The following is a 26,338-nucleotide window of genomic DNA, read 5'->3' on the forward strand; positions in this document are numbered from 1 at the left end:
ACATCACCGATTAGTGATGTGTCACAAATGTCCGATGAAACAATGCCAAAGTTCAATTAATGTAGGCTCAGGGATAGCCATGCGAAGTTTATATCACTGAAAAGAAAAGAGAGATATATATCATTTTGATCTTAGGATATATATCACTCATTTAGCTCTTCAGCTCATTTAGCTCAGTGAAATAATTTTATAAAGCAACCAAAATGCAAATATCACTCATTTAGCTCTTCAGCTCATTTAGCTCAGTGAAATAATTTTATAAAGCAACCAAAATGCAACCTTATGTGGTTGTAAAAAAATACTTTTTCGCTTGTTCAAAGCAAGACGATTGAGTCTATGACCTTGTGAAATATGAGTCGAATAGATACAGAGCCATAACTAACTATCTCTCTCTTTCGCATGATAAACGCCATCGTCCGATCGAGTGGCTCACTAGCTCAGTCTCGTTTACTCCCGCTCAGTACGTCAGTTTCTCGAAAATGAATCATAAAACTAGTGAGCTGGAGATATATTTGAAACGTAAGTGAGCTGATGAAAGACTAGCTCACTTGAAAAGATATGTTTCATTTGTATCACTCACTCATGAGTTACCCAAGTCTACTCAGGGACTATCTAATACTTAACCTTATTGCCTTACTTTGTGCCTTAACTTACTAAATAAAACTTAATTTCATATTATATTCTATTTTTTATTACTTACGTTAATGTCACCATTAACATTTCCGGAGGTGACAATGAAATACATTCCCTCATATTTGTATCGTTCTTCTGCAAACTGTTGTGGAGGCGTTCTAATAATTGATCAAATGTATCAATGCTCATACGAAAATAAGTACGCATTTTCTTAGGATTTTTTCTCAAGCTCTCATAATCACAATAAAACTTTCCGTTACTTTTCCTTGCAGATAAAAAGGGATCGATCCAAATAGTTCGTGTTTTTCTCTTTTTACGACGACGACGTGCAAGCACAAAACAAATCGTCGCAACAACCTAGCTGTTGTCCATTCTGTCGAACTGATCGAGCGAGACTGTTCTACAGTCCTGCCCCGTAAGCCGCGTTTGCGTCGCTGGCGCTGCGGTGAAACACCGCTGCTCCTGCGGCACCGCGGCGGCGAAAAACGTTGCCGCCGCGTTGTCATGTGAAAGTGCCCTAACAGTACTATAAGATGCAAGATGGCCGAACTCACAACAGCTGATTAATAAGAAACTGGCGTTTGACATACAAATTGTTTGTCAATGTTATTTTGTAAAGTTGTTTCTTGTAATAAATAAATAACTTTAAAAATTGCATTATTCGAAGAAAAGTGTACAAAAGCAGGAGTGATCCGTTTTCTTTGAATGACGAAGACTTTCGGAAGCGTTATCGCTTTAAGAAATCTACTGCGGCTTCCATAATTAACTTAGTACGTGATGATCTCAACTTAGATAGAAGAGGTTCTGGTACATCACCTGAAATCCAAGTTTTAACGGCAATAAGATGTTGGGGTCGTCGAGAGGTAAGTTTTTACATTCTGAACAATATATTATGTTACAAAACCATAAACGAAATTATTGTAGGTACGACATGAATCCTTGTGTAAATCCTATATTGCCATTACAGGTCCAAGAAGATGCTGGAGACCACCATGGATTGTCGCAAGCAACCACCAGTCGGATTTGTACCCGAGTTGCACGTGCACTTGCACGACACTCAGCTTCTTTTATTAAAATGCCCAGTACTTTTGCTGAAGAAGAGCGTATGATGGGAGAATTATATAGAATTCGAAGCTTCCCAACTGTAATTGGTTGTATTGACTGTACTCATATCAAAATCCGCAAATGTGGAGGTGATGCAGTCCAATATTATATAAATAGAAAAGGATTTTATTCACTCAATGTTCAGGTATTTTTTCATCCTATTACTTTTTTTATAGAACACTATAATATTTTCCTATCAAATTGTAATGTTTTGTTTATCACAGGTAACTTGTGATGCACATCTCCGCATCCGAGATATTGTTGCCAGATGGAGAGGTAGCACTCATGATTCCCGAATTTTTAATGAATCATCACTCAAAGAGCGTTTTGAGACAGGGTCATTTAGAGGACGAATTTTAGGTGACTCTGGATACAAATAAGAACATTATCTGTTCACTCCCATTCTAAGGCCTCGGAACCGAAGTGAGGAAAAATATAATGAAGCACATATTGCTACATGAAATACTGTAGAACATTGCTTTGGAGTCTGGAAGCAACGTTTTCAATGCCTTCTATTTGGCATGACCTACAAGCTACAAAATGTGAATACCACAATAGTTGCTTTAGCTGTGCTTCACAATATTGCAGTGGACCATGGCGATGTGCAGTTAGAGAGTGGGGTCGAATATAACAGAGAAGTGTCTAGAGAAGTTCCAAGGAGTAATGCTAGTGCTAATGCTGCATTACAAACTTTTATTAGGAGACATTTTAGTGAATAGTTGATAATAAAAAATACTGTACGATGCAATCAATTTATTTATTTTTATAATATTCTAATTTACTTTTTATTAATTGTTCTTTTAATAGTAATTTTTTTAATTTTTGTTTTTCGACTGCCATCTGCGCCTCGTCGAGTTCCTTTCTGCAGACAATTTCATTTTCTGCTATTTGTAGTGCTGCACTTGAACTGCCCTTGTTGTATCTAAAATAAGAAATGTTAAATTACATCAAAACAACAATGTATGTATCATAAATAATAATTGATTCTACTATATTGTACTAAGTTCACTAACATCAGTTTATTAAATTCATTTTTAGTTTGTATATATATAATTGATTATTCAGATTACATGTCTATACTAAATCTTGATTTAAGTGCCACAAACAGATATAAATATTATTTACTATAGGTATGTATTAGGATAAAAAAAAATAATAAAGATAAAAATAATATACCAGTTTATGTTTTAATTTACAATTCGGACTCTTTACTTTTTTCTTTGTTGGTGTGGTGGTGATCTGTTGTATGTCTAGTTGTTTAGAGGTAATTGCTGGTGTCACCTGCAAGAATATTATTAAAATTATTTAGGTACTTGCAGTTTAATGCACGCAATAGGATGCAAATGAAGTATAAAAACGTGTCATATTTACGAATAAGGTACTTGTTGGTGTGTTGTGTGTGGTCTTCGTAGATGTGCCTGGTTGTGACATCTAAAATAATCAAGTTAAAATTATTTATTTTGCATTACATTACAATGTATAAGATCATAATTGGTAACAGAATTTGGCTACAACTTATTGCCAACTGTATAATACACATACCATGTCTATTTCTGGTTCAGGATTCTCACAGAGAAGTGGTGATTTAGGGACTAGAATTGGGTGTTCCATTTTATTGGCAGTTAATAGCTGAAACAAGAATTAATATAGTTATATACATATTTCTTTACAGCAGATGGAATACTTATTGAACAAGTATGTGTATGTTGATGTACCTGGTTATCCGAATCAAACTCATTTGAGTCTACAGTAAACTCATGAGGGAGCCACACTGCTATGTCATCACCAGTTGGTGGGTCAGTAGCAGGTGGTGGACCACCCCCAGTTTGGAATGTTTGTTTCCGTTCCAGGCACTTCTTTTTTTTTCTCACACATTTTTATTATGGCCGGGCGTAGGATCGGTACAGTCGACTGTGAACGCCAAGACAGTATACTACTACCACATCATAACCAGGGCAGACATCGAGGAGGAACTTAAAAGTAAGCAAATATATCCCGTTGTTCACTTTAAAAATGAAGCGTGTTTTAACAAATGCGGACTCGGACGACGAGAACCAACACTCTCAACTGACGAGGAAGCCAATACCGAAGGGTCAAGACGAGACGGGTATATACAATTGGCAGAAACTGAGAGATGAGAAAGCTCTGAACTATGTGCTGGAGCAGAAGGGATTGGGGTCACTGAAGGCGATGGCCGATATAGAGTCAGATGGGGAAATGGACGAACCAGAAGATACTCTGTCGGGGGAGGCAGCACAGAAAGGCCTGGAGACAACACTGAAGACATGGGAGGGGGAGTATATCCAGTCGGTACGTATATCGCAAAGTCTCAAAACGAAGTGTCAGCAGTTTATAACGGACCTTATAAACTCATCGCTTACCATCAGGGAACAAGAAGACGGCATTTGCACCTCGTCTACATTAGTCACAATAAGCAGTGGGGTTTTAACTCTAGATTGGGACGAATTATTCGAGAAAGAACCTACAAGACAACAAGCATTAATTGCCTGTCTTGTCTACGCGAGTATATTTATTCCGGGAATGGTCGTCAAGTACTACAAGACATTCTCGGCGACGAACATGTTGAAGCTTGTAAATGCGCCGGTCATTCGTGTGGAATGGTCGGGTACGATAGGTGGTCGGCTGAGAACTACGAGGTCGACTGTTCCGAAAGGGGAGATTCAATACTTCGAGATGAAAGCCCAACACTATCGGAAGAACAGTCAGGACTAGTGGATGCAGTTGGTGAAACCGATGAGCATAACCTACGAAAACGACTTCGGCACGGAGATAAAGTATCACGCAAAAACGGGGAAATTTTATACGGACGGCAAAACAATACAAACAACAATGTCAATAGAAAAAAATCGCAATTCTTATGACAGAAATACAGATATTATATTACTTTTATGCGAAAACAGTGCTTTCTCAGAATCAGAGGCTATGGAAGTGCTTGCAAGAACGCCTGAGGGGATTGAGTTTATCTGCTCTAAACAGTATCAAGAGAGGATCAAAAACTACATCCACATTAGCAGAATTTTGGTATTTCAGGAACCGATAAAACAAAGATTCGAAAGAGCCAAGGCAAAATTTAAAAAAATGCACACAGAACTGATGACAGACGAATATCAAGACACGTCATTCAAAACTTTACTTAACATTTTAAAAAATAATGACATTGAGATAGGAAAATTTGCAAGTTTAACATTTAACCACTTAACTGGTAAGACTGGTAAAAAGAATTCTGCATTCTGCAGTCAGTAAAAAGAATAATTTATTTTTCTTTGGAGTACCATCGACGGGCAAAACGATGATAATGTCCTCTTTGATAGAATGTCAGTTTAACTTTTGTAGACTGACGGGTTTGACGCCAAACTCGAGTTTCAACTTTAGTATCCTGTTACAGGCACTTCTTTTTTTTCTCACACATTTTTATTATGGCCGGGCGTAGGATCGGTACAGTCGACTGTGAACACCAAGACAGTATACTACTACCACATCATAACCAGGGCAGACATCGAGGAGGAACTTAAAAGTAAGCAAATATATCCCGTTGTTCACTTTAAAAATGAAGCGTGTTTTAACAAATGCGGACTCGGACGACGAGAACCAACACTCTCAACTGACGAGAAAGCAAATACCGAAGGGTCGTGACGAGACGGGGATATACAATTGGCAGAAACCGAGAGAGGAGAAAGCTCTGAACTATGTGCTGGAGCAGAAGGGATTGGGGTCACTGAAGGCGATGGCGGATATAGAGTCAGATGGGGAAATGGACGAACCAGAAGATACTCTGTCGGGGGAGGCAGCACAGAAAGGCCTGGAGACAACACTGAAGACATGGGAGGGGGAGTATATCCAGTCGGTACGTATATCGCAAAGTCTCAAAACGAAGTGTCAGCAGTTTATAACGGACCTTATAAACTCATCGCTTACCATCAGGGAACAAGAAGACGGCATTTGCACCTCGTCTACATTAGTCACAATAAGCAGTGGGGTTTTAACTCTAGATTGGGACGAATTATTCGAGAAAGAACCTACAAGACAACAAGCATTAATTGCCTGTCTTGTCTACGCGAGTATATTTATTCCGGGAATGGTCGTCAAGTACTACAAGACATTCTCGGCGACGAACATGTTGAAGCTTGTAAATGCGCCGGTCATTCGTGTGGAATGGTCGGGTACGATAGGTGGTCGGCTGAGAACTACGAGGTTGACTGTTCCGAAAGGGGAGATTCAATACTTCGAGATGAAAGCCCAACACTATCGGAAGAACAGTCAGGACTAGTGGATGCAGTTGGTGAAACCGATGAGCATAACCTACGAAAACGACTTCGGCACGGAGATAAAGTATCACGCAAAAACGGGGAAATTTTATACGGACGGCAAAACAATACAAACAACAATGTCAATAGAAAAAAATCGCAATTCTTATGACAGAAATACAGATATTATATTACTTTTATGCGAAAACAGTGCTTTCTCAGAATCAGAGGCTATGGAAGTGCTTGCAAGAACGCCTGAGGGGATTGAGTTTATCTGCTCTAAACAGTATCAAGAGAGGATCAAAAACTACATCCACATTAGCAGAATTTTGGTATTTCAGGAACCGATAAAACAAAGATTCGAAAGAGCCAAGGCAAAATTTAAAAAAATGCACACAGAACTGATGACAGACGAATATCAAGACACGTCATTCAAAACTTTACTTAACATTTTAAAAAATAATGACATTGAGATAGGAAAATTTGCAAGTTTAACATTTAACCACTTAACTGGTAAGACTGGTAAAAAGAATTCTGCATTCTGCAGTCAGTAAAAAGAATAATTTATTTTTCTTTGGAGTACCATCGACGGGCAAAACGATGATAATGTCCTCTTTGATAGAATGTCAGTTTAACTTTTGTAGACTGACGGGTTTGACGCCAAACTCGAGTTTCAACTTTAGTATCCTGTTACAGGCACTTCTTTTTTTTCTCACACATTTTTATTATGGCCGGGCGTAGGATCGGTACAGTCGACTGTGAACACCAAGACAGTATACTACTACCACATCATAACCAGGGCAGACATCGAGGAGGAACTTAAAAGTAAGCAAATATATCCCGTTGTTCACTTTAAAAATGAAGCGTGTTTTAACAAATGCGGACTCGGACGACGAGAACCAACACTCTCAACTGACGAGAAAGCAAATACCGAAGGGTCGTGACGAGACGGGGATATACAATTGGCAGAAACCGAGAGAGGAGAAAGCTCTGAACTATGTGCTGGAGCAGAAGGGATTGGGGTCACTGAAGGCGATGGCGGATATAGAGTCAGATGGGGAAATGGACGAACCAGAAGATACTCTGTCGGGGGAGGCAGCACAGAAAGGCCTGGAGACAACACTGAAGACATGGGAGGGGGAGTATATCCAGTCGGTACGTATATCGCAAAGTCTCAAAACGAAGTGTCAGCAGTTTATAACGGACCTTATAAACTCATCGCTTACCATCAGGGAACAAGAAGACGACATTTGCACCTCGTCTACATTAGTCACAATAAACAGTGGGGTTTTAACTCTAGATTGGGACGAATTATTCGAGAAAGAACCTACAAGACAACAAGCATTAATTGCCTGTCTTGTCTACGCGAGTATATTTATTCCGGGAATGGTCGTCAAGTACTACAAGACATTCTCGGCGACGAACATGTTGAAGCTTGTAAATGCGCCGGTCATTCGTGTGGAATGGTCGGGTACGATAGGTGGTCGGCTGAGAACTACGAGGTTGACTGTTCCGAAAGGGGAGATTCAATACTTCGAGATGAAAGCCCAACACTATCGGAAGAACAGTCAGGACTAGTGGATGCAGTTGGTGAAACCGATGAGCATAACCTACGAAAACGACTTCGGCACGGAGATAAAGTATCACGCAAAAACGGGGAAATTTTATACGGACGGCAAAACAATACAAACAACAATGTCAATAGAAAAAAATCGCAATTCTTATGACAGAAATACAGATATTATATTACTTTTATGCGAAAACAGTGCTTTCTCAGAATCAGAGGCTATGGAAGTGCTTGCAAGAACGCCTGAGGGGATTGAGTTTATCTGCTCTAAACAGTATCAAGAGAGGATCAAAAACTACATCCACATTAGCAGAATTTTGGTATTTCAGGAACCGATAAAACAAAGATTCGAAAGAGCCAAGGCAAAATTTAAAAAAATGCACACAGAACTGATGACAGACGAATATCAAGACACGTCATTCAAAACTTTACTTAACATTTTAAAAAATAATGACATTGAGATAGGAAAATTTGCAAGTTTAACATTTAACCACTTAACTGGTAAGACTGGTAAAAAGAATTCTGCATTCTGCAGTCAGTAAAAAGAATAATTTATTTTTCTTTGGAGTACCATCGACGGGCAAAACGATGATAATGTCCTCTTTGATAGAATGTCAGTTTAACTTTTGTAGACTGACGGGTTTGACGCCAAACTCGAGTTTCAACTTTAGTATCCTGTTACAGGCACTTCTTTTTTTTCTCACACATTTTTATTATGGCCGGGCGTAGGATCGGTACAGTCGACTGTGAACACCAAGACAGTATACTACTACCACATCATAACCAGGGCAGACATCGAGGAGGAACTTAAAAGTAAGCAAATATATCCCGTTGTTCACTTTAAAAATGAAGCGTGTTTTAACAAATGCGGACTCGGACGACGAGAACCAACACTCTCAACTGACGAGAAAGCAAATACCGAAGGGTCGTGACGAGACGGGGATATACAATTGGCAGAAACCGAGAGAGGAGAAAGCTCTGAACTATGTGCTGGAGCAGAAGGCATTGGGGTCACTGAAGGCGATGGCGGATATAGAGTCAGATGGGGAAATGGACGAACCAGAAGATACTCTGTCGGGGGAGGCAGCACAGAAAGGCCTGGAGACAACACTGAAGACATGGGAGGGGGAGTATATCCAGTCGGTACGTATATCGCAAAGTCTCAAAACGAAGTGTCAGCAGTTTATAACGGACCTTATAAACTCATCGCTTACCATCAGGGAACAAGAAGACGGCATTTGCACCTCGTCTACATTAGTCACAATAAGCAGTGGGGTTTTAACTCTAGATTGGGACGAATTATTCGAGAAAGAACCTACAAGACAACAAGCATTAATTGCCTGTCTTGTCTACGCGAGTATATTTATTCCGGGAATGGTCGTCAAGTACTACAAGACATTCTCGGCGACGAACATGTTGAAGCTTGTAAATGCGCCGGTCATTCGTGTGGAATGGTCGGGTACGATAGGTGGTCGGCTGAGAACTACGAGGTTGACTGTTCCGAAAGGGGAGATTCAATACTTCGAGATGAAAGCCCAACACTATCGGAAGAACAGTCAGGACTAGTGGATGCAGTTGGTGAAACCGATGAGCATAACCTACGAAAACGACTTCGGCACGGAGATAAAGTATCACGCAAAAACCGGGAAATTTTTTACGGATGGCAAAACAATACAAACAACAATGTCAATAGAAAAATCGCAATTCTTATGACAGAAATACAGATATTATATTACTTTTATGCGAAAACAGTGCTTTCTCAGAATCAGAGGTTATGGAAGTGCTTGCAAGAACGCCTGAGGGGATTGAGTTTATCTGCTCTAAACAGTATCAAGAGAGGATCAAAAAGTACATCCACATTAGCAGAATTTTGGTATTTCAGAAACCGATAAAACAAAGATTCGAAAGAGCCAAGGCAAAATTTAAAAAAATGCACACAGAACTGATGACAGACGAATATCAAGACACGTCATTCAAAACTTTACTTAACATTTTAAAAAATAATGACATTGAGATAGGAAAATTTGCAAGTTTAACATTTAACCACTTAACTGGCAAGACTGGTAAAAAGAATTCTGCATTCTGCAGTCAGTAAAAAGAATAATTTATTTTTCTTTGGAGTACCATCGACGGGCAAAACGATGATAATGTCCTCTTTGATAGAATGTCAGTTTAACTTTTGTAGACTGACGGGTTTGACGCCAAACTCGAGTTTCAACTTTAGTATCCTGTTACACAGCAATGCGTGCTTCATGGACGAATGTAAATTAACAGAAAACCAGTTTGAGCAGTGGAAATTGTTGGCGTCTGGAATGCCGATATCGACAGACGTTAAGTATAAAGACAGGTGCGACATTAAGAAATGCATCTTGTATACATGTAGTAATTATCCAATCGAAATGTATTGTAAAGTTCCAAGCGCAAAAGAGGCAATAAACGAAAGGACAATAACACCTACGGTTCAATGATAAAGCATGTTTATTACAATTGAATCTATGTATTTGTTATTTTTCATTTGTCAATAATAAAGGGAGAGTTAATTAAAAAATGGTTAATTATTTTAACATTTATTTATTCATTATCATAAATTATTAGAACGTTATCAAAAAATTGTGCAGGTAGTATTAGATTTTCTTGATGTCTTGCCCAGCCTAGATACCATATTACGGACATTAATGGCAACAGCAACCTACTGTTCGTCTACCTAAGACACAATCTATACAAATATTATAAAGAGGAAAGGTTTGATTTTTTGTTTGTTTGTTTGTATGAATTGAATAGGCTCCGAAACTACTCGGCAGATTTGAAAAATTCTTTCACTGTTGGAAAGCTACATCATTTCTGAGTGACATAGGCTATATTTCATTTTCAAAAAAAATAGGCATCCTTACTAAAATTACGATAACGTAATCCAAGGTGTGAAAAAAATATCAAAAAACTACCTTACATCGCGTGCGCTGCGAAAACTATTGATGATAGAACAAAATGATATACCACATTTTTTTAGAACACACCATTATCTACAAAAAATCAGCGGCAGCATATCTCTAACTATTACAGTCATGTCACAATAAGCGTTTTTTTATTGAAAAAATGAAATTAAAATACCACCGCTACAAAAAGCTCTTTATTTGTACCTTGGTATTAACCCTTATCAAAATAAATGATGTATTATTTAAGACTGCTTCAATATCTTTATATTACTTTTTGAATTATTCGATTCTGACAATCCATTCAAAAGATATCACGAGTTAAAAAAAAATTAAAAAATAAACTGTATTCGGCTAGCTATGCGTTGTAGGCGTCACTCGGTCAGGGGTACGGGAGGGGGGTTAACATCACGAAATAAACTTGCCGCGCGGCTTACTCGCGCGGTCGGCTCCCTACGTGATGGACGTGTGCGGAATTTACGCTTGATAATAATTCGTTTAGTAAGTAACTAAACCGATTTAAAAAGTTCTTTTCAGAACTAAACCCATTTATATAAAATATTGTTCACTTAGTTATTAACCTAATAAATTACTTGAATATTTTTCATGATTTTCAATTTAATTTTAATAAATAGTAGGTAGTTGTGTACGTTGTCATATAGTAGCATATATAGCTTACAGTTATGCTAATTTAGTTCAAAGGCATTTTTTCTTTTGTCATTTTGAAATGCCTAAAAGATCAAGATCTCAACTTTCTAGAAATAGTTCCCAGGCCAGGGCATCAAAAATACGTCGAAATGAAGAATCTTCATCAGAAACTGAAAATCGTCTTTCAATTCATAGACAATATGTGGCACAATCGCGTGCTAGAGAGTCGAGTACCGAGCGTTCGCAACGGCTCGCTGAACAAAATATGAGAACCACTCAAATACGCGCGCGAGAATCCAGTTTGCAGCGTTCTCAACGGCTCGCTGAACAAAATGTGAGGACTTCTCGAGTCCGCGCGCGAGAGTCCAGTCTTGAGCGTTCAGAGCGACTAGCTGATCAAAATTTGAGAACCTCTCAAGCACGCGCGCGAGAATCGAGTCTTGAGCGTTTACAGCGTCTAGCTCAACAAAATTTGAGAACCTCTCAGGTACGCGCGCGAGAGTCCAGTCTTGAGCGTTCGCAGCGCCTTACTGAACAAAATCTAAGAACCTCTCATGTGCATGCGCGAGAGTCAAGTACTCAGCGTTTGCAGCGGCTTGAAGAGCAAAATATCAGAAATATTCAATCTCGCACTAGGGAATCAAGCTCTGAGCGTTTCCAACGCCTTCAAGATCAGAGAGAACGACAACAGACGTCAAGAGCGAGAAGTCGCAATCAAGTTTTAGCCCACAGTAAAAGATCGGCTTTTAGATACGATCCACAGATTGATTATGCTCAACAGTCTTCCGTCCAAATCGGCGACATGAATAAGATCTGCCCTAAGTGTTCAGCCAAAAAATGGGTCGATGAAACTAATGGCATGTGCTGTGCTTCTGGAAAAGTTAGTCTCCCCAGTATTCAGGAACCACCACAGCCAATAAAAAATCTTTTGACAAATAATCATTCGCTATCTAGACATTTCATAACCAACATCCGTAAGTACAATAGCCTATTTCAAATGACTTCGTTTGGCGCCAAAGAAATAAGAGAGGGTAATTTTATGCCAACTTTTAAAATAGAGGGACAGGTATATCATCTTATTGGTAGCCTTTTACCACCACCAGGCCAAAATCCACAATACTTGCAGGTATATTTCATTTCAGACGCAGATCAGCTATCATTGAGGTCAAACATAGCTCCAACGCTGAAAATAGATTTAATTAACGAACTACAGACCGCACTGAATAGCCACAATGTATATATACGAAGCTTTAAACAAAACATAGAACGCAATTCTTCGGATAATTTAAAATTAATTATTCATTCCGACCGCCCACCACAGACAGCACACCCGGGTAGATACAATGCTCCAGCTGTAAACGAGGTAGCCGTTCTCTTGGTTGACGAAGAAAAAGGCCCCAGAGATATAGTGCTCCACGGAAGAGACGGCCAACTTAAAAGGGTCTCTGAGTTACACCGATCGTATGATCCACTACAGTATCCCTTAATGTTCGTGAAAGGAGAAGACGGTTATTATTTAACCATTCCGCAGGAAGGTACAGCGCGTAACAAAACTGTGACGTGCATGCAATTTTATGCATTTAGGTTGATGGTTAGAGCTAACTGTTTTAATGCATTACATTATTACAGGGACTTATTTAGTCAATATATTGTCGATATGATGGCAAAAATGATATCGGAACGATTGAATTACATATGTCGTAACCAACAGAGACTAAGGGCTGAAGAATACATTCATCTCAGAGATGCTTTAAATCAAGACGGAAATGTTGACCCATCAAATATCGGTCAACGCGTAATCTTGCCATCTTCATTTACAGGTTCTCCGCGTTACCTGCATGAAAAAACCCAAGACGCGATGACTTATGTCCGAAATTACGGGAGACCAGACTTATTTGTCACATTTACGTGCAACCCCGAATGGCCTGAAATTAAAGCGGAACTACTACCTGATCAGCGATCTTTCGATCGTCATGACATCATTTCAAGGGTGTTTCATTTGAAAATGAAGAAATTCTTAAATTTATTCGTTAAAAATGAAATATTCGGCAAAGTGAAATGTTACATGGCAAGTGTAGAATGGCAGAAGCGAGGTTTACCACACTGTCATTTGCTGTTTTGGCTAGAAACAAAAATCCAACCAGACGAAATTGATAGCGTCATAGTTGCGGAACTGCCCAACCAACAAAACGATCCGATATTGTACGATATCGTAACAAAAAATATGGTGCACGGACCATGCGGAGAACATAACTTATCAGCACCATGTATGAAAAACGGTATTTGCACAAAAAAATACCCACGACGTTTAGTCAACGAAACTCAGACTGGAGAGGACGGATATCCAGTTTATCGTCGTCGTGATGCCGCAAATGGAGGACTGAGCGCTTCGCTAAATATCAGAGGCAGAAATTTCACTATAGATAATAGTTGGATTGTCCCATATTCTCCACTTTTGTGCAGGACGTTTAATGCTCACATAAATGTAGAGTACTGTCACTCAGTTCAAGCCATCAAATACATTTGTAAATACATAAATAAAGGATCGGACCAAGCTACATTTGGCGTCAGAAACCCAAATGATGAAGTGGAAAACTACGTAAATGGCCGTTACATAAGTACTTCCGAAGCTGCTTGGCGAATATTCGAATTCCCGATCCATGAGCGGCATCCTACAGTTTTGCAGTTAGCTGTCCACTTAGAAAATGGCCAAAGGGTGTATTTTACCACAGAAACGGCTGTACAAGTGGCCCAAAATCCACGTAAAACAACATTGCTGGCTTTTTTTGAGCTCTGTAATGAAGATGAATTCGCAAAAACACTTCTTTACCACGAAGTCCCGCAATACTACACATGGGCCAATAATAAGTTCACCAGAAGGAAGCGTGGTGAGAATGTAGTTGGCTATCCAGGCATAAAAAAAGATTCCGCTTTAGGTAGAGTCTACGGTGTCCATCCTTCTCAATCCGAGTGTTTCTATCTTAGGATGTTGCTGCACCACGTACGCGGTCCAACTTCATTCCAGTACTTGAAAACCGTTGACGGAGTTCTGAAAGAAACGTATCAAGCTGCTTGCCGTGCTAGAGGTTTGCTAGAAAACGATGACCATTGGGAAAATACTCTCAGAGAAGCTTCGCTTTCTCAATGTCCATTACAATTGAGAGAATTGTTTGTGGTCATACTTTTATTTTGTCAGCCATCGGAACCATTAAAATTATGGAACATTTTCAAAGACGATTTATGTGAAGATATTAGACACAGAATCAGACAGCAAAATCAAGACATCACCTTACCATACAATGAGGACATTTATAACGAAGGTTTGATACAAATAGAAAATAAACTGTTGCAATTAAATGACAAAAGCCTAAGTGATTTCGGATTACCATCATCAGTTCGTACAGAAAGCAATGCAGCAGAGACTATGACTCATCGCTATGACACAAATAATTTGACCGCTTTTGTCAATGAAAACCTGCCAAAGTTAGTCCCAGATCAAAGACATGCTTTTGAAACTATAGTCGATAGCGTCATTCATGACAAAAGAAAAGTTTTCTTTTTGGATGCACCTGGTGGAACGGGAAAGACGTTTCTTGCAAATTTGATACTTGCTAAGATAAGACAATCAGGGAAGATAGCAATAGCAGTTGCTTCCTCAGGAATTGCTGCAACTCTCTTGAAGGATGGCAAAACTGCTCATTCTACTTTTAAACTTCCACTATCCGTCAATCTTGAACAACAATCTACATGTTCCATCCGCAAAAATGGACCTATTGGTAAATTACTACAAGACGCCTCATTGATTATGTGGGACGAATGCACGATGAGCCATAGAGCACATATAGAGGCCGTGAACAGAACCTTACAGGATCTAAGGAACTCCTCTGCAGTCATGGGCGGGATTACTTTTGTATTTGCTGGAGATTTTCGACAGACTCTCCCCGTTATTAACAGAGGCACGCGAGCAGATATCATCAAGGCATGCTTGAAATCGTCTCCCTTATGGACTACGATTGAAACATTAAAATTAAGGACAAATATGAGAGCTCATCTTCATGGAATCACTGATAGCGATTTCCCACAGCAACTGCTAAAACTTGGGGAAGGAATTTTTCCAACTCCAAATTTAAGCGGTCATTGTGACATTCTTCTGGATGAGTCTCTAGGCCAAATACTCCATAATTTGGAAAATTTAATAGATTCTGTATACCCTGATATCGAGAATTTGCACGAAAGAGACTTCCATTGGCTGTGTTCTCGGGCTATAGTATCACCTAAGAATGATACTGTCAATGAAATAAACAATCTGATTGTTCAAAAAGTCCCCGGCCAAACAAAAACATACAAATCGATCGACACTGTAACGAATATTGAAGATGCAGTCCATTATCCACAGGAATTTTTAAATTCGTTGAACCCTTCTGGACTGCCACCCCATGAATTGACGTTAAAAATCGGAATCCCAATCATGCTTTTAAGAAATTTAAACCCTCCGAGCATGTGTAATGGGACGAGGCTGCTTATTAAGGAGTTAGAGGACAATTTAATAGTAGCAACTATTATCACTGGCCCAGCAGGTGGTCAACTAGCTCATATACCGAGGATACCGATGATCCCAACTGATCTGCCAATCCCATTTAAACGGCTTCAATTTCCGGTAAAAACATCTTTCGCATTAACAATTAACAAGTCCCAAGGCCAAACCTTCGAATTAGTAGGGATCGATCTGCGAAAGAAATGTTTTACTCATGGTCAACTGTATGTTGGTCTATCGCGAGTCGGAGCCCCTGAAAATCAATTTATTTTGCTGCCACAAAATAAAACAACATCAAATATTGTTTACAGAGAAGCTCTAACAAAATAAATGTATTTTCTTTTAGGGTTATGACCTCAATAATTGAAAAAAAAAAAAACAAAAAATTAAAAAAATATATCAAAAAAAAGAAAAAAACCCCAAAAATATACAAAAAAAAAAACACATAAATACAAAAAAATCATTAAATAATATCTGAATTTAATTATTCTTATTTTTTTTTATTTACTCTTTTTTAGGAGCTCGACGCAAAAAGGGATGAAAATGTGTCATATTATTATTATTATTATGAATGTGTTAAAATTAACAAATCTAAATGTAATGTTTAATGCCCGTGCGAAGCCGGGACGGGCCGCTAGTTACAATAATAAACTCGGATGGCGTTCCTTCCTCTGCGAGAATTGTCAACTAATATGTAAAAAACGTCGTTGTGTGTTGTTGTTATACGTAGCGAAAGTCGTGAAAGAAAACCAAAAGATCAAACGAAATGCACAAAACACAAAAATATTCACTGCCGCAAGCTGAGAACAAAACGAGCGAATGGCTTTGACACTTGACTTACACCTGACTTAATGTTTTTACACCTTTGATTGCCACCTTAAAAAATAAAGGTAGTCGTTTTTTATACTAATCTCTTTTTTTAGAACCAACCATTATAACCATTGCAAATCACGATAGCATTGAATACTCTTATTATGCAACATAAGTACATAATAAAAAACCTTAAAAATAAAGAGAAATGAAATGAATCAGCAATCCAATAATTCGTTTTTCTCAACTAGCAACATTTGAAGTGTCTCTATAGGACAGAAAAATATACTAGGACACAGGAAAATAAAAGTGTTTCAATTTATTAATCAATTTACTATCACATGGTAAAATAACGAATCGTTTCGCCATTGGGAATGAAAAAACTTGAAACGAATATTGATAAATATTTCAATGATGTAACGGACAGTAAAGTTCAGGCCCATTTTCGCCCGTGGCCTTTATACTATACATACTTCTATACAAATTATACAAATTCCTTAAAAGTCTATATCAATAAATTAAGTAAAAACGCGTACTAAGTCGAATTTCTTATCCCTTTCCAGGTACTCCACAATAATAAACGTTGATGGAAGTACACTTATGACTGTAGACGAACTACCATCTAAGTCTGGCTTATTCTACCAGCCCCTAGGAGACATCCTTATCTCAGAAAGCTTCTGGAAACTAGTTATATTTAGAAATCTAGAACCACTTTTTCTCTCACGTGATTCTTTAAAACGATTGATCGCTAATTACGAAACTGTCATAAATTCTAATAAATATATTACCCCTAGCATTTATACAACAAAATCTTTCTTCAAAGTTAGTTTAGATAAAATAGATACTAGATTAAATGAACTTAGCTACTACACAAATAACTACAATCGTGTAAAGCGCGAATTAATAGACGGTCTTAGTACGGTTTTAAAATGGTTATTAGGCACTCCTGACGCGAAAGACGCACAAATAAATCCCACCTGAATTACACCCTATAATGGTGAAAAACGTTCCCCTAGATTCCTTGAATGTTATCAAAGAACAAGTCAAAGTCCAGAAACAACTTCTGAAGGAACAACAGAACTCCTTCAACAATAATTTCTCCAGTCCTAAATACTCTTTCGCCGCTATAGCACTGGGCTTACCAATGCTTATTTTTCTTTTATACAAATGCTGTCCATGGCATCTCTGGTCTCGAAACCTAGGCCAACCGGACCTTCGGCCCAGGTCAGGGTGCATACAAATATTCAACAACTGTATCAACAACTCAAGACGAAGATCGAACGTAGGAATTCCAATGCCTACCATTCCGACGACATCGTGCATCAGCGTTAGGGAATGGTTGGACACTAACTATCCTAACAAATGGATTGGACGAGGTGGGCCTTTACCCTGGCCAGCCAGATGTCCCGACCTGACCCCCATGGATTTTTGTGTATGGGGGCAGAGTGGTGGCATTATGGTGAAGAGCCTTGTTTACAGTGAGCCCAACCCCATATTGTCAGTGGAAGTTCTCAAAGAAAGGATAATTAATGCTGCTAACGACATAAGAACATTAATCACTGGTGTAGTGAAAAGTGGTCCTGCGGTTACCAACCCGCCTGCCCAGCGTGGTGACTATGGGCAAAACACATGAGTTTACGTTATTTTGGGCGTAAACTTGTGGAGGCCTATGTCCAGCAGTGGACTGTATAGGCTGTAATGATGAATGATGAGTGAAAAGTGGACTACATGAAAGAATGAGAAAATGTGTGCGAAATAGAGGTGGACACGTAGAACATAAACTTCAAAAACATTAGGTGAATAAATGTTATTTTGAACTGATTTATTGTTTCATTTAGCTTACTACAATCACCGACGATCTGTGATGATGCTGAACTTAAGTCAAATTAATTAGATTAAATAAGCGCTATTTATTCTGACTGCCATGTAGCTTTAGAAACTAAGTTTCACCTTTAAGGTTAATAAATAACCTAGAGTGTTATACCTCATTGGATAGCTGATAAAATGTAGATGTTTTTAAGCACATCTGCAGAGCAAGTGCCATAATAATTTTTTGAGATATCTAGAAGAGAAAATATTTTTTTATAATTTGTACTTATTTTCTTAAGTTTCGATCGTCTACAACGACCCATTTAGTTAACTTACGTGCAATTTTAGTCATTGAGGTCATTAAGCATCTCATTCTTCATGTAAAAAACCAAAAAAATAATCATAAGAGTCAAAAAAATTCAAAATATTCAATCAATAGCCGAAAAATTGGGCATTTTCATTAAAAAAAAAAATTAAAACTCGAATATCTCGAAAACGGTTAAGTTTAAGATGGGGGGTTCCATAGTAAAATCATTCAGAAATGGTGTGTACTACACGCCCTTAACGGATCTAGGTCGACTTTTCCTGTAACCCTGTATAGATGTTGTCTGGGTGAAACAATTTTCTTGAGTAAGAGTCAAGTAATAAATATTGACATTATTTTAAATAGATTTTTTTAAGGTAAAAAACTTGCACATAAAGAAATCCCAAGAGAAATCAAGAACTTAAAACAGGAAATTTTGAGGCTTCGAAAACTGAAGCTAAAAAACGCACAAAAAATTAGCCAGAATAGAGCTTTTCAGAAAATTACGAAAAATATGACAAATCCTGCAAAAGTTTTTACGATGATGCAATTTAGAGAAAGCTTAAAAAATCCAAAAGGGCGTCGTTTTACGATTGAAGAGAAAATTATGTCACTATCATTTTTTAAAAGAAGTGCAAAATGCTACTCCTCGCTTTTAAAGCAATCTGTACTTCCATCAAAAAAGTCTTTAAAACTCCTTCTATCATGTGTAAAATTAGGACCAGCAATTAATAAGATAATTTTTGATAAAATTAAACACACAGTAGCCTCTTATCAACGATGATAAAAAGATATGCTCGCTGATTTTCGATGAAATGTCGATTATCCCTGAAATTCAGTATGATGCAAGTCAGGATGAATTAAAAGGTTTTGCAAATAATGATTCTAAAAAATTTGCAGATCGTGTGTTGTGTGTGTGTTGCAGATGTGTGTGTGTTAGTCTTGATGATTAAAGGCATTAAAGCCAATTACAAGTAACCAGTGGCTTATTATTTTACAAATGGTTTAAGAAAAGATGAGCTAAAACATATGGTATATGATGTAATTAAAAATATTCAAGCCACTGGTTTGCATGTTTTGTGCACAGTGTGTGATCAAGGCACAGTTAATGTAAGTGCAATAAATAGTCTGGTGGAGGATACAAAGTCAGAGTACATGCGGAGGGGTTGTGAATATCGGTTTAATCATTTTAAAATTAATAATGAATTGATAATTCCTCTTTACGATCCCCCACATTTAGTAAAGGGCATAAGGAATAATTTTTTAAACAAAGATTTGATATGTACAGACAAATTCAATATTTAAAAAAATATTAAGTGGGAGTATTTTGAAAAATTGTATGCTGCTGACAAGCCATATGGGGAATTAAGGGTCGCACATCGACTTACCGACGAACATATTATTAAGGAAAAAATTAATAAAATGAAGGTAAAGCCTACAGCTCAAGTGTTCAGCCAAAGCGGAGCTGCGGCGACTGCTAGAGGTGATTTGACACCGGAATGTCGTGACCTAATTCCCCTGGTTGTTGGATAAAGTTTTTGACTCACTAAACAGCAGCACATTTCATATCCCCAATGGGAAGACATTTAGGGGAAGTGTAAAAAGGATTCCCCTCACCATTTGCTCTGGCAAGAAGCTATAAAAATGTTCAAAACAGTAAAATTTCTAAAAGAAAAAAAAATTTAAAGAAGAGGTGAGATTTATTGAGTTAAATGTACCATCAGTTACAAATTTCATTACGATGTTAGAAGGAATTCAAAATGTTTGGAAAATCCTCAATCAAAAATACTCTTTTGACGCGTTGTTAACGCGTAACCTTAATCAGGACCCAATAGAATTTTTTTTTCGGGAATATTAGAAGCTATGGGTTAAGAAATGTGGCGTCAAATACTATCGCCTTTGAAGGTGCATATAAATCTCTATTTTTAAATAACTACAATGCGCCACATTCCATATGATCAAACTGAGAGGAAGATAAAAATAAGTGTCTCCAGACAATAGATTTCTTTCTCACAGAAAAACCTAGCTCTGATACACCCGAAGACAAAAACGACAACTTCACATTTAACCTTAGAAACCTTACATTCAACAACAGAAGAAGACAAAGGTCAAAGTAATTATGTTTGTGGCTGGGTTGTTGCCAAATGTTTTAGAAAAATAACCAAATTATGTAAAATTTGTAAAAGTAATTTAAATGAAAAATGTGAAGTTGAAGAAAACGCGCTAATAAGAGCAAAAGAGTTTAACAAAAGAAATAAATGGTTATGCTATCCGAATAAAAATGTGATAGAGGTATTCAAGGAAATACAAAGTATTACATGTTCATTTCAAAAAAAAGATGTACCAAAATATGGCCTGCAAAAAATGATGTGTGACACACTCATAAAATATCCATTTACGTGTACCACACATCAAGCAGATTTAAAAGCCTATTTTGTGGACATCACTATTAAAGTTTTAATTTATAGCTGGTGTATAAATCGCATACTTAAGGGAAAAATAAGATACGATGAAACAGTGATGATGAACTTAAGTTGTTAGCTTATTTATATTTTAAGAAACATAAAAAATATAATAAAAATAGAGAATAAATCGTTTGTTTTTTGTTAATTTTTACATAATGAAAAACCTATTTCAGACCCCTGACCCGGTTAGGATCGAACCCAAACCTCTCACTAAAGAGGCCGAGCCCGTACCCACTAGACCATTGTCATTTATCTATAATGTATACCTATATATATAGGTTTTTGACATTCATTAGTTACTTGAACCAAATATCAGATGGCAGTGGCGTCGCTTCAATTAGGGTGGCATTTTTTTGGGTAGAGATGGTTCTCTATTCCTTTTAATATTTATTCTACTCTATGGTATATTTTATAGCGGGAATTTCTATCTAAATAATTTTTTATCTTTTATTTTTAATAGTAGTATAGGTCCCGGCACGAAAGTATAGCGCTGACCGTTACTGTTCAGAAGTACCAAATATGGTAGTCGTTCCTTGCGTCGCGCACCGAATCATCGTCCGTCCCGCTTACTTCTTAAGCACAGTCGCGCTGTTGAGTGTTTCGTTATTAAGTTGGTGTTTTTGTTTGAACTTTGTTTTGTTTGTTATTTCGTTAAAATAGTATTAGGTTTTTAAGTTTATTTTATTTGTGGAATTTTTTCTCGGTTGATAAAAATGCCTAAACATAATAAAGTTTTAAAAAGACAGGCACGAAAAATGATATATGATGTGCATTGTTACCTTAAAATGGAGACAGATGGATTTATTGACTCTCTAAGTCAATTAAAAAGCGAAGTTGATGGTGGCATTGCCATAAAAATAAACACTTTAATTACTGATTTAAGAAAAATTCAAAAACGGACAGCAATGGCTACAAAGGTATCAGTTGCTACTGTAATAAAAATCTCCACTGAAGCTAATAATTCTGATTTACTTACTGTGTTTAGGACACCTGGCAAAAAAGTTTAAGAACGAAACCTGTCACTAACATAAACAATTTTGACCAAGGTGTTATAAAAAGAGTTATACACAATTTTCACAATGTGAACAACGAACTGCCTACTGTTGAGAAGTTGAAGAAAAAACTGGAAGAAGATATTAACTTTAAAGGTTCGGAGCGGAGTCTTCGACGTATAGTTAGGAATTTGGGATTCCGCTGGAAACCAACAGAAAACAACCGTAAGGTTCTTATAGAGTCTTCGAACATACGTATGCAAAGGATTGAGTACTTGCATAAAATAAAAGCATATTGTACTTACTTGTACTTATTAGTGTGTTATGTGTTCACGTGTACTTATTAGTCGTTGTAGAATTATTCAGTGATGGACACCCCCGAGCAAGCCAATAAAAGAATGCGATCCACCAATTGGAGTGATATGGAGAAGGTATTTGTATACTTATTATATTTGTAAACAAATGCTGTAGTGCCTGTAATAACATTAATATATGCCTGAATGCTTACAGGCTAACAACAAATGTGTTCTTTTTAGTAACTGCTAAGAACGCTTGTGCTCGAAAGAGCACATATTATCGAAAAAAAAAGACACAACGACGAACTCGAATGCCGCTAAAAAGATAGTTTGGGAGGAGGTTTTGTTAAATTGTTATTTACTAGCAGCACTCCACTAGTAAATAATAATTCAACACATTAGCAATCCGTGATTAATATTTGTTTTTATTTCTGTTGGAAAAGTTAAATAATTAAAGACTTGTAAACTTTTTATATTTCTATATTAATGCACACCATTTTAACCATTACATTTTTAGGACACAGAGAGAATAGACAGGAGGAGGACAATCGAACAAAGACAATTGACAAACCTTGTTTTACTAAAATAGTTACTAGATGGCGCCACAAGTATTCTTATTTAAAAGATTATAATATTTGCATATTACAACACGCCTCCTCAAATTTATAATCTTACACAATATTTTAATCTGAACTTAGATATACTAAATTAATCTTAACTCTAACCTGTTTTTCAAAAATTTTGTTTTATCTAAACTTTTAGTTAACATGTCTGCTAAGTTAAATTTTGAATCAATTTTTAAAATATCAATTATTCCCTTTTCATAGTTCTCGTTTATATAATGATACTGCACTTCAATGTGTTTTGAATTTTTTGTAAAGTTACCGTATTTAGCTATTGCAATCGCACCAGAATTATCTTCATACAATTTAATCGGTTCAGAAAAATTTAAATTAAATGACTCACTCAACAAGTTTCTAATAAAAAGTATCTCTGTCACTGCCTCTGACATAGCAATATACTCTGCAAAAGTTGAACATTTAGTAACCGTATTTTGTTTATGTGTTTTCCAAAAAATTAAGTTTCCAAACAATCTAATTACAAAACCTGACGTGGATTTTCGATCTACATTATCTCCTGCATAGTCAGAATCTACCATACAATCTAAAATTTCAGTATCTACATTAGCATAGTATGTTAACTTTAAATCCTTTGTTTTATACAGATATTTTAAGACTCTCATTGCATATTTGTAATGTGTTCGACTGTAACAATTTTGATACCTACTCAAATAATTAACTCTATAAGCTACATCTGGCCTCGTGCCTGTACTAATATACAATAATTCACCTATTATATTTCTGTACTTTATACTTTCATCAATTTCCTTAGCTTGTTCTAATCTTAAATTAGTTTCCATTGGAGTATCATATAACTTAGTATTTTCCAGATTATATTTTGCAGCCAAAGATTCAATATATTTTGTTTGATTTAGAGTTAATATCTTTTTATCATTACTATAATCAATATCTATGCCGATATAGCTTTTAATTTTCCCGAGGTCTTTCATTGCAAATTTTTTCATCAAGTTAGTTTTTATTTCTTCAATTTTATCTTTATTTTTACAACAAATTAAGAGATCATCAACAAATATTAATATATATATATTGGATCTTTGCTTGCTCTATTTACATATAAACAGTAATCATAGTTACTCCTAATAAAATTTAACTTTTTGATAAACTTATCGAAACAATCATACCATACTCTAGGACTTTCTTTGAGACCGTAGAGAGCCTTTTGCAATTTATAAACTTTATTGTCTCCAGTTTCATAACCTTTCGGTTGATTTATTTATACTTCTGACTTTACATAACCATTTAAAAATGCTGTCTCGACATCCATTTGTTCAATAAACAAATTATTTTTACAACTATATGACAATAAAATTTTTAATGTTTGCATTTTTCCTACAGGTGAATAAACATTTTCAACATATTCCGTTTGCTGGAAACCTCTTACAACTAATCTAGCTTTATAAACATTACTACTTTTCTTTTTAAAAACCCATTTAACATCAATAGTCTTTTTATCTTTTGGCCTTTCAACAATTTGCCAAGTATTATTTTTATTTAAGCTATTCATTTCCGAGTCCATTGCTCTTTTCCATAGTTCATGATCATGGGAGTTCATCGCCTCCTCAAAGGTATTTGGTACACTCGCATCAACATAGTTTACATATATAAAATGAGAAACTGGATTACCATATCTAGAAACTAGAGTTCTTTTTCTTTTTGATTTTTCTAATCCTACATGCATATCATCGTCATCATCATTATTTAGATTATCATTGTTTACAAGATCTTTCATAGTATTATTACAATTTTCATTCTCACCTACATTTACATAATTTTCATGACTTTTGTATTCAGTTTCACATTCTTTATTAAGGATATTTAAAGTGAAATCAGTTTCCGAATCATTATCCTTTACTCTTTGATCATCAAGTTTTTCTAAGCAAATTAAATTAATATTTTCTTCGACTACCTGTACATGCCTAGCACTAACTATCTTATTATTTAATAGAACTCTGTAACTATTTTCATTATACCCCACTAAAATTCCTAGTTGGGCTTTATCATCCCATTTACTGTTTCTTAAAGCTTCAGGAACTCTGACAAAGACTCTACTTCCATATATTTTTAAATGCTTTACATTTGGTTTTATCCCAAAAAATATCTCATACGGAGTTTTATTTTCTAATGTATTTGCAATTGTTCGATTTTTTAAATAAGCTACTGTTTTTATTACTTCTGGCCAATATTTTCTATGAATTTTAGCTTCTCTCATTAAACACCTACCTATATCCATAGCAGATCTGTTATATCTTTCCGCTACTCCATTTAATTCGTGAACGTAGGGTGGACATGTTAATAACTGTATACCCTTTTTGCTTTATAAAATTATAAATATCCTTATTTAAATATTCTTTTCCATTATCACACTGTAATTTCTTAATTCTTTTGTTAAATTTATTTTCTACTAGATTTACAAATTCTATAAAACAATTAGCAGTTTCAGCTTTACTTTTAATACAAAAAATCCTAGTACACTTGCTATAATCATCAATAAATGTCAGAAAATATTTTTCTCCACCATAACCAGTTGTATAATGTGGACCGTTCAAATCAGTATGAATTAATTCTAAAATTTCTTTTGTCTTTGTTCTACTATTTTCAAAAGGTACATTAGCCATTTTACTTTTAATACAATTTGAACATTTCATTTCTATGCTTTCAATCTTATCTGGCAAACCATCTACTAATTTATCATTAATTAACTTATTTAGATATTGAAAATTTACATGACCAAGTGCCCTATGCCATTTCTCTTTATGAGTTAATTTTACAGAGTGCGCATACATTTCATTTTTATAATCATTCAATACAAAACCTTTCATATGATACAAATCATTTATTTTATCTGCAACAGCTATCAGTTCTCTAGACTGGTTATAAATTTTCGCATTCGCATCTTTAGCTACTATTGTGCAATTTTTAGTTATCTTTGAAAAACTTAACAAATTTTGCTTGATACCTTTTACAAAATAAACATTTTTTAAATCTACATGTTTATGACTATAATAGTTTTTGAAACAAATTTTAACATTGCCTACTTTGGTAGCTTTTAATATTTTGTCGTCGGGTAATTTTACATTTACGGGTATTTTTAAATCTACATAATTATAAAAGTGGGTATCATTATTTATTATGTAGTGTGTACACCCACTATCTAAAAGTAAGTTAATTTTATTGTTATTAATACATTCTTCATTTTCAGTACACCCGAATACCTGATTGACTACTGGATTACATACTTGAGTTGTCCATGACTCCACTGGAAAATTGTTTGACGTTTCACCTCTGGAACGATCTTGACCTCTGCCTCGGCTACGGCCTCTGTAGAATCCTCTCTGTAGTC

At 36.3% G+C, this 26,338-nt stretch overlaps 2 protein-coding genes across 2 annotated transcripts; both read left to right on the plus strand.

Moving 5' to 3' along the window:
- Window positions 1–1,564: 1,564 nt before the first annotated feature.
- LOC123665899 (putative nuclease HARBI1) lies at window positions 1,565–2,198 on the plus strand. Its single transcript, XM_045600129.1, is given in 2 exon segments — window positions 1,565–1,882; window positions 1,962–2,198. Coding segments are annotated over 2 exon segments (555 nt in total).
- A 9,028-nt stretch (window positions 2,199–11,226) lies between these two features.
- On the plus strand, window positions 11,227–20,137 carry LOC123665900. Its single transcript, XM_045600130.1, has 6 exons — window positions 11,227–11,634; window positions 11,911–12,027; window positions 12,469–15,905; window positions 17,055–17,215; window positions 17,508–18,076; window positions 19,922–20,137. Exons 1-6 carry the CDS (start codon window positions 11,227–11,229, stop codon window positions 20,135–20,137), a joined length of 4,908 nt encoding a protein of 1,635 aa, XP_045456086.1.
- The last annotated feature ends 6,201 nt before the right edge of the window (window positions 20,138–26,338 follow it).

Source organism: Melitaea cinxia, chromosome 25 (genome assembly GCF_905220565.1).
Source record: "Melitaea cinxia chromosome 25, ilMelCinx1.1, whole genome shotgun sequence".
NCBI classification, from domain to species: domain Eukaryota; kingdom Metazoa; phylum Arthropoda; class Insecta; order Lepidoptera; family Nymphalidae; genus Melitaea; species Melitaea cinxia.